Source organism: Rhinichthys klamathensis, unplaced genomic scaffold (assembly GCF_029890125.1).
Source record: "Rhinichthys klamathensis goyatoka isolate OS25496 unplaced genomic scaffold, OSU_Roscu_1.1 h1tg000277l_1, whole genome shotgun sequence".
Classification (NCBI taxonomy): Eukaryota; Metazoa; Chordata; class Actinopteri; order Cypriniformes; family Leuciscidae; genus Rhinichthys; species Rhinichthys klamathensis.
The window spans coordinates 1-16,383 of record NW_026606796.1 but is presented as its reverse complement, the minus strand read 5'-3'; the positions used below and the strand labels follow the sequence as shown (position 1 = coordinate 16,383).

The window sequence follows — 16,383 nt, the reverse complement described above, 5'->3', positions numbered from 1 at the left end:
TATCAATAATGAACAATCAGCTGATAATAACAAAAAAAGTATTCTGACATGGTGATTAGGACTCTGACACAAATGATTTTTTTTTATCACCCTGTTGTGGTCATTATTTTACAGTAATGGCCAGGGGCCTCATTTATAAAACTGTGCGTAGGATACTTACTAAAAGTGTACGTGCGCCCGAAAGCCAAAAATGGCATACGCAAAAAAATATTCAGATTTATAAAACCGTGCGTACGCCAGAACCTGCGCAGAATTCACTTTATAAATCCCGATAAATCTCAGTCAGCGGAAGATTGTGCGCACATGCGTCTCCTCCCCGAAATAACCATATATGGAGCTTACAACGCCTAGTTTTACTATGCATATCCTCATCTGCATATCATTTGAATATGATTATTCATCCACGTGATAACATGTTTAACGGTACAAGACATTAGGAAAATATGAAATAGCCTAATACGGATGTGCCGTCACATTACATTAATAAAAATAATTTAGTAGCCTATCCTTGCCTTGTTTTTAAATATAAATAAATCAAATAGTGTAAAATACATTTCAGAGAAAGTTTTCACAATCTTTTCCACTGACCAAATAGCCTATTTTTAATTGATTTATATTTTTAATGGAAACAGATAGACTGTTGTGCATTATTTGCACGAAACTATTTTCTCAGACAATCTGCTATTATCATGATAAGCAATTATCTCTTTAGTTAAAACATTAAAACACAGCATGCCAGAGGAAAAGTGTTCAAAAGCATTGCATCCACAACAAATATTTATATTTATTGAATATAAAAAATGTTGTAACTTCTCAGTAATGGTTTCATGTTTAAGTGTTTAACTCCATCAATGACAATGGCATATTTAATCTAAATGTTTATATCAGAAGTAAAACAGTTTAAATCATTCTTTTATTTATTTAAACTGTTGTGAACATGCACAGTTTTTATGATTAGGACTCTGTCGTTAGATAGGCGTTAGTTTCACTAAACGGCCCAACGCGCTCGCTGGCGCGGACATTTAAGAAGGGATGAATATTTGCCTCAAGTGATATGCTTAGTGAGTGAAATTATATTTGTATTATCTTTCTGTATAGCCTATGTATAATTTTCTTTAGATTTTCTGTCTAAAAGTGACCAAAAAGACATTTAACTACAGCTCACCATCGGTGTCGCCAAACTGCTCCGTCTCCAAAACGTTCGTACGCATGGGTCAGAGTTTGCGTGCAGGTGCGCACATTTTTCCGTCAAGTTTGTTTTTATAAATCACATCTTATGCGTCGGAAGTGGCGTACGCCTCTTTCAGGGCCTGTTTTGTGCGTACGCAACGGTTATAAATGAGGCCCCAGGTGATTGGATATTGTCCTTTCAGATGGCAAATTTCCAAAAACGTATGCAAAAAATAATATTTACATTTGTTTGTATGTACTTTCCATTACGGTCAGTCTGTCAAGATTTACCAAATTTTAAGCAAGATCTTTAGCTGTGCTAGTGGTGGGAAATTACAGTTTATTGCGATAAACAAATCTTGAGTGATTGTGCTCATAATATTACCTGTACATTAAATAAAAAGAAAATCATTGTATAATTTGCAGATAGATAGACAGAGCAGGCATGTTAGTCTATATACTTATGTCACTGGTAGTTGGTTCACACTGGGCAATGTACGCTCCTCCTGCCCCTGATGTCTTTCCCTAAATTACCAGTCTCTGAAGGAAAAAGTAATAACCTTCTATATTGGTAATAAAATATATTACACAGAATATGATAAACACTTAATAGCAGTCCTTTAGAGGGTTCGATGTTGAGCAGGTTTCTGTGCCTAGTGAAGCTATTTATTAAAAAATCCACCTCAATAAAGGAAGATTTCATCTGGTCGATATCCATATGGTTTATAAAGATAACCACCACAAATCCTCTCAACCTTTCTGTCGTTCATTACCGCTCGCCAGCTGTGCTCCGAGACGCTCAGATACTGCACGTCATTTGTTGTTGGGACCATCTCCAACAGCGAGAATGCACCTAATATTGATCTGCATTCATTCCTCTGTTCCTCTATCACCTATGAGATGAGTTCCTTTGATAAGGTTCATTTATTTACGTTGGTCTCACGGACCTTCATCTCGGTTGAGCTGTGTTCATGCAGTAATAGTTTTCTATTAGATTTCCCAAAAGCAGAGTCACTTATTTACCATGGCGATGCATCATTAAATCAAATGGACCCCCGTGACACGGTGAGCTCGCATTCCTCTGATGTTTATGATCGGAAAGTGTGATCAGCATTTATTAGCTTACTGAGGAAAGTGAAACTATGCACATATGAGGACCCCGACCCCTCTGAAAGCATTCAGATATTAGATATGGAATATTGAAGTGCTCTTGTTGTGCAGGAAACCCAATCTGACAAAACATTACTGCTGCTTAACTCTCATTGTCTCATGGGTCGGTGTGAGGTCAGCCAGTATGAACAAGATAAATAATCCATTCTAGGCATATATATGTGCAAGCTTTATTTAATTTTTTGCTTTAATGTTACAATACGTAAATAAAACTGGTCAGTGAAAGTAGTTAAATTCAGGATAAATTGAGCCTTTTCAACCCAATTTTTTTTTTAATTTAAATGGATTTGTTGTAGTCTTGTTGCATATATTTAAATGAGATTTGTTATGGTTAATGAAAATAAAATCTGGGAGAAAAATATTAAATCAGGCTGTCTGTACACATACACCACTGTGCAACATATTGGGCTATTTACTGTTTTTTAATACTATTATTATTATTATTACATATATATATTAAAATATGAAGTAATTGCATATCTTATATATATATATATATATATATATATATATATATATATATAAATAAATATAAATATAAATAATAATAATAATCATCGTCATCATCATCATCATCATAGAACATGACTTAAGGTTTGGACACACCTTGAATAATGAAGGTAGAACAAAGACTTGAGGCTTGATGGTCTCGCAGTAGTTTCCTCTGTCCTCTTTATAGAGTATGTTTCAAAATGCTCATTAGGATAATTTTCCTGACAGTCCTGTCTACATCTCAGATGCTTTGTTAGTGGTTATTCATTCAACAGCAATGAACAATAACTATACAGGGTGATTTAAGTCCTTACAATTTATACAATAATCTAATATATTATAATTAATGCAAATTAGAATAACTATGATAAAAGGGATTCTTTCAGCTATATGATCTAGACTTATTGACAGACTTTTTTTTGTAGTATGCACAAGATAATGTATGTACAGTAATAAATCCCTAATTTGACTCTTGATAGCTGATGTATGGAGATCGTCAGCGGACATTTTTCGTAGTTTTCGTTAATAAAATGACCACTAATACAAACCTGTTTGTCAGGTGCCATTATAACACACTGATAGATGTCAAACCTGTTTCTGAATTTTTGTAAATGCAGATACTTGAATGTTACTGTTCAGATATGCAGTATTAAGAATTATTTTAGATGTACTATATGTTTGCATATGATTTACAATGTCTAAATGACCTATTTGGTAGAGTTAACATCTTGTCCATGTGGTGCTTCCACAGCATTATTTATGGCACAACAAGGTATGGTCTCAGTGGGAGCAATGACTTAACTGGGCAGATGTAGGGGCTGCACAACTGCTCTTTTCAATCCCAGCATCTTGCTTGCTTGTCTTTGGGGACAAAAATGGTTCAGCCTTAATCGAGTGTTAAAGCTTTCTCTAGCGCTGTCTTTAGCCCCAGCCGTGTTCCTGTGACAACGACTTAATGAAATGAATGGGTTCTCCAAAGGACCTGCCCCGCTCTGCCATTGTTGCATTATTCATCTGGTGAGTCAGGGTGACTTACAAATTCGTACATTTAGAACATTAATCTGTTTATTTTTGCTGGGTATATTTATCCAAGTAGTTATTCTCCTTGCCTTACGGGATGCTAGGAGAACACACTTTCTTGACACTGTGAACCCTTGAACAACTTTTAAAAAAAAAATGTGTTGTTGCTTAGTTAATGGCCCTGCAGTATTCGCTGCCAAACCCATGATGTCTCATATCATTCAAACACAGTGTCTTCTGAAGCTTGGCCAAGAATGTAGCTTGTCTGCTGAATCCTGTAGCATATCGATATGAAATCTCTGAATAAAACATCTTTGACTTAAACAAGTTGAATGGCCAGAATAAAAACTCATTTTTAAAGCGTGCAACCTTTAATAATATAAAATAACTTTTTTTTTTTTTTTTTTAGCATGCAACTTGCTTCCAGAAAACAAAGTAGATAGGTACACTGCAAAACACTTTTTTTTCTGCTATTGAAGTTGGATACAGGTAAGGTTAGGGACAGGTTTGGTGGTAAAGTTTGGTTTAAAGTCACCATGAAATCAAAATCAATAATTGTTTTTGTTTTTTTTACATAATGTTGCAGTGTTTATTAAAAATGATTTATCAATGCACGTCATTATTTATTTATTTTAATTCATGTGCACATCTGTTCTCTTCATGATGTATGTCTTTGCGGAGAGTGGGACTATATATCCTCCACAACTGCCTGCAAACTGGCATTCAGATCTGCCTCCATTTAGTTAGCAAATCTCGACTTCCTATGATTCAATTAATTCCTGAAGGATGAAATCAAGCCTCTCCCTACATTTTTTTTTTCTCGGTTCAGAAGCTGCTTCTCTCGAATATGCTTCACAATGGGGAAAAAATTATTGCAACGTCTTTTTCATGACATCTTTAAGGGGTAGAGATAGGGTCAAATATAATTGTAACTACAGATGTAGTTACATGCAGATATTTTTTTGAAATATAAGTAGAATGTTAAAACAAATATGTACACAATAAGTGCATTGTACAAATGATCAATTTAAATGTTAGTAATTGGTAGTTAAATACACTTAATACAAAGTGGGTCACATATTCTTAATCTCTCCAAAATGCAAATCTGCCACTGGTCATTTTAAAGCTGCCCTGTGTGCAAAAATCCAGCCCATTTGAACGTGCAATTATGGACTTTTCTTCCACGGTGTCATTTAATCCCTTCTTAGCCATGTTGAGCTACACCTGTGCATTTAATGTAAGCCACAATCCCAGAAGGCAAACGTTTGGCATGTGTGTAATGCCTGAGGGATGTCAGCTCAGGTAACCATGAACAGCCATTATTGCCTCCATTTAACAATTAGAGGGGACAAGGAAAAAGAAAAAATGATGTACATGATGGCCCCTCAAGCTAGAAAATCTGTTATGACATTATCTCTTGTGAAGGACCCTAGCCGCAAGCAAAGGTCTTCATCATCTTTTCAGGTAAAGAGCTGTTCTTTGGTAACCTGTCACCCCATCATTTATCTCTCTTTTGCTTTTGTCCCCTCATAGATCGCCTTCTCTCAGCACAACAGCATTATGGACCTGGTGCAGTTCTTTGTGACATTTTTCAGGTGAGTGCTTGTGCTGTCCTTGTTCCTTACACATTTCAAAGGAGTGATGTAACACCGAAGTTGATCGTAACAACATCTTTCACCTGTTAAGCCAATGTATAATCATTTAGTGACAGCCTGCCCGGGTTGGATTCCTCAGAACTCGATTCGTTTAATGCCTTTTCCCTTTGGATTAGTGAGCCAGTACTGAGCGAGCTCTTTAGGCCAAGAGGAAATGAGACCTAATTGGTTTTAGTGTTCTCCAGCTCTACCTATTTGCTTAAACTACCGTATACATTCAAGTTTTTAAATTATCTATTGGAATAAATTCTTCTGATAGACTTGGTGCGGTCACATTAGCAAAATTTCACAGAGACAACAAGGCCCATTGTCAATAGTATAATAATAGTGTAGCGAAGCATGCTCACACAGAAGTTACTTTCAAACCAAGCAGCTTTTTGTTGGTCAACATGGTGAATTTGCAAGACCAACATGAGCGAAATCAGCATGGGGAGTATTTTCGTCCTCACTCAAAACTCCCCATTGTGTGGATTAGGGATGGGCGATATATTATCGTTTGCGATATATCGTTAAAATTTTTCCTCACGATAAGAATTAGTCTTCCCGCGATAATAACGATAAAGCCTATGACGGGACGCATTCGCAGCTCACGCGCATGGCGGAAGGCGGACGTGAAGCTGAGGTGAAGTTTATCGCTAAACGAGTAACTACCTCTACAATCTGGAACTGGTACACACAGATTTTCATCCGCCCATCTCGCCGAACACTGACTGAGCACTTGAGAGTGTCGCTCTCCGTCAAGTGATCCGTAAAGCCCACTATATCAGTTCATCTCAATGAATACACAGTGTATTTGACGCGCAGTAAACACTGAGGCGCATGACGTGCTGTCACTGCTGAGAGCGCTCCGTGTTTCTCATGCACTCGATGAGAGAGAGAGAGTCTTACATACCACGCAGAATTGAAGTGTACATGATGTCTACATGTAAATTATATTATTTGTTGTATTTTCCTGTAAAAATAATGGAGTTCATTTGGAATTATTCAGCTTTGAGCAAGCAGAAACTAATGCGCAAACGCAGACATGATATTCATGAACCCAGCAGCTCATCAATCCTTAGTGTGGTTTATATTGTTATTAGTATCAGAATTCGTAGTAGTATTAGTATAACTATTCGTTGTTAGATTTTTTATATTTCAAACTTGTAAATGATTTGAATTATTACGGTGTGATGTTTTTCAGTATAGTTGCACTATTTAAACAATATCTGCACTTTTACAGAAGAAACGTATGCAACTTTTCCATTTCTGCAAGGGATGGTGTTTACTGTTTTACTGTTTTTTTATTATTATTTTATGGACGGTAATTGGTATTTTATAGGAGCCTATTTGGTGAAGGGTACATTTTACTTTGCATGCAGCTATCACTTGTAGCCAAAAACAGTGGTGAATATGGTTATATCGTCATTGATATCGTTATCGCAATAAATGCCAGAAAATATCGTGATATATTTTTAAGTCCATATCGCCCATCCCTAGTGTGGATTCCTTTTGAAATGACTGGATTTTGCCCATGATGTGACTTCACGTATAAGCTGCATGAAACCGTTTACCTTACTTATACATGAATATCAGTCACATGACCTCTTACGTCATCCGCTCTTTTTCCAGTTGACTGCCGCCATCTTGAGTACCTGCCGAGTACTGTCTACAATACTGACGGCATTAGCTAGGAAGCAGATTTTCTGTTTGTTTCACTTTATACATAACCAACTTTGTTTATGTAAACCCTGTGTGTATTTGACAGTATTCGCACAATAAGACTAGAAAGATAACTTAGTTCAGTAACCTGTCGCTGTTGTTAGACAGGCTTAGTGCGCGTGCGCTTCGGGTGTACGCGCTCAGAAAAGCGCTCATTAGAACCGCGCATCAACACGTGAATGACTTGTTAGCACATGCAAATAATGAACTTATGTGAACTGCATTGTCCCGTTCCTCTGCGTTAACATTTGATGTGAATATACGTCGCGATATATTTTAATCCACGATCATAAATCGTGATATCGCACACCCCTAAGCTAGCGTAAGCTCATTATCATTTACATACACTCACCACAGACAAAATGAACACTGCACAGAGAGTTTGCACACACAAACCACTGTTATAACATACAAGCAAGCAGCTACTGCGTGCATGGTTGGGCATGATATGATTGAAGGATTTTGACTGAATGCGCGCAAAGTGCGCTCCCTTAATAATTCCTAAAAAGCTGACATCAGTTAATCGCGATCTCACATCTCTGTTAATATCAATTAAGCTGACTGCACAATGAATCTTTCATAATATATACACTTTGTTTGTTACAATTAGAGGATTTGTCAGCATACAGAGCTCTGAACAAAAAGTCCGTTTTGAGCAGTGAGGGGAGTCTATCTTAAATGCTTCTGATTGGCCTTTGCGTTGAAGAAATCAACACGTATGTCTGTGATTGGCTACATCGCTCAACGCTGCAAACGTGTTTTAAAAGGAAACTCTGGCCTGTAAATTGTTTCTATTTTGTTTTAGTTCTTGTTGCTTTTCTGCAAAAATGTATTAGTTTTTGTGTTTTATTCATAGATATTTCTAGTTTGCGGGAGTCCCGCGAATCGTTTTATTCTCCCTGCAACGCGCACACACACAGAGAGTGCATTGCCGCTCGCACTCGGCCATCAAATCTAGTCCCGCGCCGCACTCTTTTGCATTGGGAGTGCACGTCTCTAGATCAAGGGCCCGGCCCGAGGATAGTGACGGGAAATATCGGCCCGCAAGTTCGGGCTCGGTCGGAGAATAAGCTCTAGTTCCTTTGCGACTGACGTATCGATCTTGCCGAATCAGGTACTCAAGATGGCGGAAGACAAGTTTTAGAATTGAGTGACGTCAGTGAGGAGACGTTGGTGACATCATCTGATATTCATGTATATTGTATATTAGCTGTCGCTTTATCTTTACATTTTTTTTGCATAAGCTAATTGATATCAAGGAACTAACTGGAAACGAGGGAAGGAAACAAGGTGATTGAAGAGGTTCAACTTGACATTATGTGCCACTTTCTATAGTAGTTTTACTTTTAAGGCATAGCTAGTTCCCCCAAAAATGTAATTCATTTACTCACCCTTATGTCTTTACAAACCTGTATGCTATAGCCTCTCTTTATTATAAAATTACAATGAATGGAGCCTGAAGATTTCAGGCTTCAAAAAAAAGTTTTTATTCACTGAAAATCTTGACATTCACCTTAAGCTCTTTTGCACTGCTTTATGGATTGGTCTGATTTTGGAACATACAGATTTTGAGTCATATATTTTCAATACATTTTTTAATTTAGTTCACAAAATTAGTCTGGTTCTTATACAAAGCTGTCAGATGACTTCATAAAACTTGTGTTGCTTTCAAATCTTTTTTGAAACTTGAAAGCTTTCAGCCCCCCTTAATTGTAATTGCATGAAAAAAATAAACCAGCACTTTCTTCAGAATGTATCCTTTTTCGCGGAGTGCAGAAGAAATACATTCATATGAGATTGGACCAAATTGAGGGTTACTAAACAATGACAGCATTTTCAGTTTTGGCTGAACGAGATGAGACAAAACACAATTGAAAATGAACTTTTGATAATGCTGTCACGCAATGCTTCATGCAGAACTGCTCAGCTCCTTCCTCCAAATGAGGTGTCATTGCCACAAGATAGATCTGTCATCCTGATTTGTTAATTTCTGTGCAGTTTCTTGATTTGTCATTAAATGCACACCTGTACCCATTGTGTCTTGTTAGATTTGGTTATAAAGACCGTCTCTCTCTCTGAATGGTCAATCTCTTGCTGCTGCCGCTCCCTCTGGTGCTTGTCCTGGATTCAGATCATTGTCCTGGATTAGACAGCCCCTCTGGAAGCTGGTGTCACTCACTGATGCACTCCGACACGGGGTCAACTTGTTCTCCAAACAGTCATGTTATACAGCTTGCTTGTTTCTGACTGCCTGGGCAATCAGTTTAACTAGTTAGCTTCAAGCGTGCCTTAGTGTGTGTGTAGTGTGACATCCACACTGGCAGCGTAAGCAGACTGGAATTAATCCATTATTTTAAGAAAGCTTGGCACTTCATTCTGGAAATTCAGTTTGAGTCTGCTAAATTCAAACCTACCTTCAGAAGAACCAGACTCAAATGTTTAGTCTTTTCACCAACATCATTTATTCAAATATAAGTGAAGAAAGAAGACAGTCTTTTCAGGTGAATGAGAAACTGTCTGGCGTTGAAAACCGTTCTGTCATCTGGGAAGTTCAAATGCTGTTGTATGTTGCTCACGTATCATACAGGAAATTGCACCAGCTTCAGCGCGCCTTCCCTTGGCGTCTGGAAGCAATAGGTGAGAAGAAGCATATAGTTGATTTCAAATGCTTCAGTGGATGCGTAGTTGGCAGATTACTAGTTTTAACCCCGTGAATTGCTGTGGAAAATGTGCCATGACAAGGTGTCTCTCTCTAAGTCGTCCTCAGACGAGCCTTCCATCGTTGCCTCCAGGCATCCCGATTCTCCATGCTCCATGTGTGGTGCAACTGTCAAATAAGATAAAATGTCAAACAATGATTTTCATTTTTTTTAAGCATTCATCCATCTGGTTCACCCGCACATACACTACCGTTCATTTGAAGTCAGTGTGTTTTTTTAATGTATATATACACTCACCTAAAGGATTATTAGGAACACCATACTAATACTGTGTTTGACCCCCTTTCGCCTTCAGAACTGCCTTAATTCTACGTGGCATTGATTCAACAAGGTGCTGAAAGCATTCTTTAGAAATGTTGGCCCATATTGATAGGATAGCATCTTGCAGTTGATGGAGATTTGTGGGATGCACATCCAGGGCACGAAGCTCCCGTTCCACCACATCCCAAAGATACTGTATTGGGTTGAGATCTGGTGACTGGGGGCCATTTTAGTACAGTGAACTCATTGTCATGTTCAAGAAACCAATTTGAAATGATTCGAGCTTTGTGACATGGTGCATTATCCTGCTGGAAGTAGCCATTAGAGGATGGTGGCCATGGTGGTCATAAAGGGAAGGACATGGTCGGAAACAATGCTCAGGTAGGCCGTGGCATTTAAACGATGCCCAATTGGCACTAAGGGGCCTAAAGTGTGCCAAGAAAACATCCCCCACACCATTACACCACCACCACCAGCCTGCACAGTGGTAACAAGGCATGATGGATCCATGTTCTCATTCTGTTCATGCCAAATTCGGACTCTGCCATCAGAATGTCTCAACAGAAATCGAGACTCATCAGACCAGGCAACATTTTTCCAGTCTTCAACTGTCCAATTTTGGTGAGCTCTTGCAAATTGTAGCTTCTTTTTCCTATTTGTAGTGGAGATGAGTGGTACCCGGTGGGGTCTTCTGCTGTTGTAGCCCATCCTCCTCAAGGTTGTGCGTGTTGTGGCTTCACAAATGCTTTGCTGCATACCTCGGTTGTAACGAGTGGTTATTTCAGTCAAAGTTGCTCTTCTATCAGCCTGAATCAGTCGGCCCATTCTCCTCTGACCTCTAGCATCAACAAGGCATTTTCGCCCACAGGACTGCCGCATACTGGATGTTTTTCCCTTTTCACACCATTCTTTGTAAACCCTAGAAATGGTTGTGCGTGAAAATCCCAGTAACTGAGCAGATTGTGAAATACTCAGACTGGCCCGTCTGGCACCAACAACCATGCCACGCTCAAAATTGCTTAAATCACCTTTCTTTCCCATTCTGACATTCAGTTTGGAGTTTAGGAGATTGTCTTGACCAGGACCACACCCCTAAATGCATTGAAGCAACTGCCATGTGATTGGTTGATTAGATAATTGCATTAATGAGAAATTGAACAGGTGTTCCTAATAATCCTTTAGGTGAGTGTATATATATATATATATATATATATATATATATATATATATATAAATTAATACTTGTATTCAGCAAGGACACATTAAATTGGTGAGAAGTGACGGTGAAGACTTTTATAATGCTACTTTAATCTTTTATAATGCTTTTATAATGTATTTCAAATAAATTCTGCTCTCTTGAAAATGTTTTTTTTTTTTCAATGTACCATGGTTACCAATACAAATATTAAGTAGCGCAACCGTTTTTAACATCGATAATAATAAGAAGTGTTCCTTAAGCATTTGAGCAATTCAGCTTTGCCATCACAGGAATACGTTGCATTTAAAAATATACAAAATATAAAGTTAGTTATTTTAAATTGTTTTTATGGTATTTTTGATCAAAAGCATATGGAAGCCCATTTCTGCCACTTATGCTCTGGTAAGTCATAAATATGACAGAAAAAGTCAAAATAATGACATGCTAATTCATACTGTATTATGAGATGAGAAGTCAAAATGATCACTTTAAAAGTCATAACTATGACAAGAAGTCAAAACTAATTAGTCATTGACTAATTTCATAATATTTTATAATTCTGACTTTGTATGTGATCATTTCAACTTTTCGAAGTCATAATTTCAACTTAGTTGCCCGTTATCACAGAGAAGGCTTAAACCTAGTCCCAGGCTAAAATGCAAGTTTGAGCTGTCTTAACTGAAAGTAAAAAGCACTGGCATATCTTAAAACATGCCAGTGCCATTATTTTGTCCTAGGAGATACACCAGTAATGTTTTTAAAGTCATAATTTTGACACTTCATTTCCTAATGACTTAGGGCCAGATTTACTAACAGCTTGCGCCAACGCAAACCCTCTTTTGGCATTTAAAAAAATACTGTCAGGATTTACTAAAGACACGCAATTTTTGCGGCTGACCTTATTGTGGCTGACCTTATTTGCATATGCATTTGTAGGATTTCCCTTTCAAATGCAATATTTATGGGAGGAGAGAATTTAAATGAATCATGCAACATGATTTACTAAGGTTTGCGCTAGTCAATTGACTGGTTTTTGTACCATTATTTAATATCCAAAAAAGCGTGTCTTAAGCCACTTTGCACCTGCACCGTTGTCTTAATGGAATGCGTTGGTCATTATGGAACTGATCAGGCTGTGTCAGTGTTCATTAATATGTGCATTGTCAGTAAATCACCCGCAGAACTTTCCACTTCCATCTGTGCTTTTATGGGATTGCGGTCTTGCACTTATTTTCCCTGTTTAGTAAATCTGTCCCTTCATAATTAATTTAAGCTCATAATTGACTTAGTATCTCATAATTTTGACACTTTATGTCATAATAATGATTTACCAGAGCATTTTTTTTCTTCTATGTGGCAAAAATGGGCTTCCTTAAAGGCATCTTTCTGTCAGAAATTTTAACTTAAACAAACAAAAAAACATTCATGTATCATTACATTAGTAGCGTTAGGCAGGATTTAATGCTGTCAATCAAGTGCTTCCTCCAATGAGCATTTCCCTGATTTTATCAGTGTGATTTTCACTTTATTTCCACAGAGTGAGATAAAACTCATGACAGCTGGAATCAAGACTAGCCTCAGGCAGATTCTGTTCCATTACCAGTGCAGCTAGAGAGATGCCTAACGTACAAACCTGGTGTATCTAGACATTCCTGATAATATTAACTTTCTAGTTATTACAATCTAAAAAAAAAAAAAAAATAACCCTCTCTGTAAAAGGGCTCTGCAGGGGTGTGTTGAAAATGTATTGTTGATTAAAAACCTGTCAGTGTGCGACCTGAAATTAGAGTAGTTAACATGAGCAATAGCGAAATGCATTTCCACCCTGTGAATGGCTTTTTAACAGTCTTTTTGTTAAATGGAAGATAATGCATTTGGTTCAATCCATGCCATCCATTTGCTTTTATTTAATATCTAGCACATGCTGTTCAGTCTTCAGGGTAGGACATGAGTACTTCCTCTCCCAGGTTTGCTGTAGCTGTCTCTTTTTTTATCCATTCTGTACGTAGATTGCTTCATTCAGATGATATGGGTATGCGCCTCTTGATGTCTGCGAAATCACCAAAAACGTCCTTCAAATGATTTCATTTCCCAGACATTTGCTCATTTACATGGAGCTCAGTGAATCAGCAAACTGTAATGCAGAGTGATTTGACTACGAGTTTAACTAAACATCAGTTCTAAGAGGTGTCATGCCGTTCGATCGTCCTCTAGATCCTCCTCTCACTGTAATGAGACGGTCAGGGATGCCAGGAAGGCTAAAAGTGGGTGCTTAAATGGCAGAAAATGAAATCATCAGGGGGTGACAGTGTCATTTTTGCCTCATTTGGTCTTGATGATGTCAGTGGTGCTTTGAGACCGAAGCAAACTCACCTGGCCTAAGGGGAATGATTGTCACCTTCATTACATAGTTTGTATCTCCTAGTTCTCTTTCTGTTAGCTGATTTTATTTTTGTATTTCCTTATTTATAGTCTAATTGCAGTGTTGCAGAATATGTGGACTGCTCCAGAAGAAGAAAAAGTTTGTTATCTATGCAGATATTGTAAATAGCACTTGCATTTTGCCCTAAAACCTGGAAAGGTTTCCTGAAGTGACTCCTGAAATGGGTTCAATACAAGGCTGCTTATCTACTTAATTGCATATAAGTAGCTAAATAACACTTTAGTTCACAGTTTAATCATTCATTTTTGTTCTGGATCTTTTCAGCTTCTGCAAGTGAGAAAAAAAATCCTTCTCCAAGTCAGTGGAGTGGTGTGGTGTTGTATTTTTTGGATCAGTGGAAGCATGTGTAACTTAGGATGCACCTTTTTATCATTGTTTAGCAGGCGGCTTTTTAATTCTTTCTCCCATAGCTTGTTCCAGACCTTTCATACCATCCTCTGCTTTTGTTGGTCCCTGGATACCTTCTTAATTTTCTCACATATTTACTCAACCGCCACATGTACCACCACATGAGGGGCGAGAACCTTTAATTGCTTTATTTTTCGTATTAATTCGGTTTCCAGGTGGAACCGCAGAGGGGATTAAGTCCTGTTTACTGCCTGCAATGTACCGGATGAAAAGCTTCGATCTGAAGGGGGATTTCTCCCGCACTGCTACTTAATCGAGCCATTCAAGTTTCTCTCTTCCCTATTCGTCTCCAATTTGCCATTATCTTCAAACGAACCTAAGATGGCGTGCTTTTGAAAGCATTAGAAGGATTACTTTTTTTTTTCTCCACAACTTTTTTCATCTATGCAAACTGAATTAATTTCACACAGAGATGTTTATGAATGCTCACATATATATGTGAATGAAATACAGTAAGCAAAAGCAATTTCCCTACAATTCACGACTCTGGTGTCAGCCCGGTTATAAGATTAGTCTTTTGATGCACATCACCAGACTCTAGCACTTGACTGAGTTGAGCATATTTCTCAGCTTGATCACTGGAAAGCCTTCTGCGAGTTTCAGAGATGCTTGACATTTATCAGTGCATGATCTTTTGTCCATTTACTTTAATCTTTTAAAATGGGATTATCTGAGAAATTCAGTCTAGATGCTCTGTAAAATCTTTAACAATGTGTGACAAAGCAATTGTATAAAATACTGCCAACATTTTTTCATGTTAGTCAAGACTCAACTGTCATGTTCTAGAGACCCATTATTGGTGGCTACAATATGGAATATTACAAAAACCAAACTACATCCATACGGAAGGAAGTAGCCAGTAGGAAAAACTTAAATCATATATCTATCACTGAGGTATCTCAATGAATAAATCCCACCATGTTAAACACATTTAAATTGCTTTTGTTTCCCAGGCACCCACAACCCCAAATAAGCCATGGCAATTCAATTGTCGAATTAATCTTGATAAGACTGCTGAAAATGCAAATTAAGAAATTTTCTTACTAAATCAAATTCTTTTTTAAATGACTAAACAATAGTTGTTTTTTTTAATTTTAAAATATGTTTTGTTTTTATCCAGTGATAATGTTGAATGGTATAAGCATAAATCTGTCACTGGGACATTCTTATAGTACTCAGTGCAAAGTTTCTAAAACTTGCTTAAGGACGACATATGAGATGAGAAGGAAAGTGGTTGCATAAAGATAAAGTCATTGTTTTTTAATGCCAAATGTTAGTGGTAGGGACGGGCCATATGACCCAAATATCACACAGTATGAATAATTTAATCACTGTAACATTATACCATGATATAGTTATTTTTTTCAAAACTAATCGTTATTTTTTTCTTTTTATTTAGAACTTGATGGATGCAAACCAAAAGATTATTCATAACAAAATAATGATCAAAATCTGACATCAAAAGTCTCAAAAACAGTAAAAACTAACAAGTAGTTTCAGAGTTTAATTCTAATTGAATAAAACCCTGATATTTGCACAGATATTGCAGATCTACTGCAAATATAAACAGAATAGCAGATTATTTTCCAGTTATCGTCATACTGCCCAATACCTAGTGATGTAATGATATCTCTGAAATTTCTACAATCACGTTAATCTTTCCATCCCTTCATTTCTTCATCCTACAGCTGTTTTCTGTCCCTTTTGCTGGTAGCTGCAGTGGTGTGGAAGATCAAACAGACCTGCTGGGCCTCCAGGCGACGAGAGGTATGTCACAAAACAGAAGAGACTTAAAGCGCTTCTCATTACAAGAATATAAACGTATATCTGATCTTTGTGTCAAATTCCTAGAAATTCCACAATTTCCAAATATCTGCTGATTTAACTGTTTGTCTGATATATCGGTTTATGGAATCACTTTACACTGTGGTAAAGTCTGTTTTCCGTTGTGTGGATTTTCCTTCTTATGGAATGTGATTAGTAACGCTTTAGACATGCGTATAAAGCATTGTCTGCCACATGAAACAGCTCTGCAGAATTCACTGCTTACAAACATGCCCATCTTCCTAATTAGGGGCCCTTATGAGCCAATTAGCTCTGACAGGAGTTATCTAATGCAGTTTAGAGCAAACTGAACAATAAGCG

General features: G+C 37.4%; 1 protein-coding gene across 1 annotated transcript in view; it reads left to right on the top strand.

The window, feature by feature from the left end:
- Positions 1–16,047, top strand: part of atrnl1b (attractin-like 1b) — a 76,786-nt gene extending 60,739 nt beyond the window's left edge. The window contains exons 25-26 of the mRNA XM_056268780.1: positions 5,386–5,447; positions 15,927–16,047. Coding sequence (XP_056124755.1) covers positions 5,386–5,447; positions 15,927–16,032 — 168 coding nt within the window. The 3' untranslated portion in view covers positions 16,033–16,047. The remainder of the gene's footprint in view (positions 1–5,385; positions 5,448–15,926) is intronic.
- The last annotated feature ends 336 nt before the right edge of the window (positions 16,048–16,383 follow it).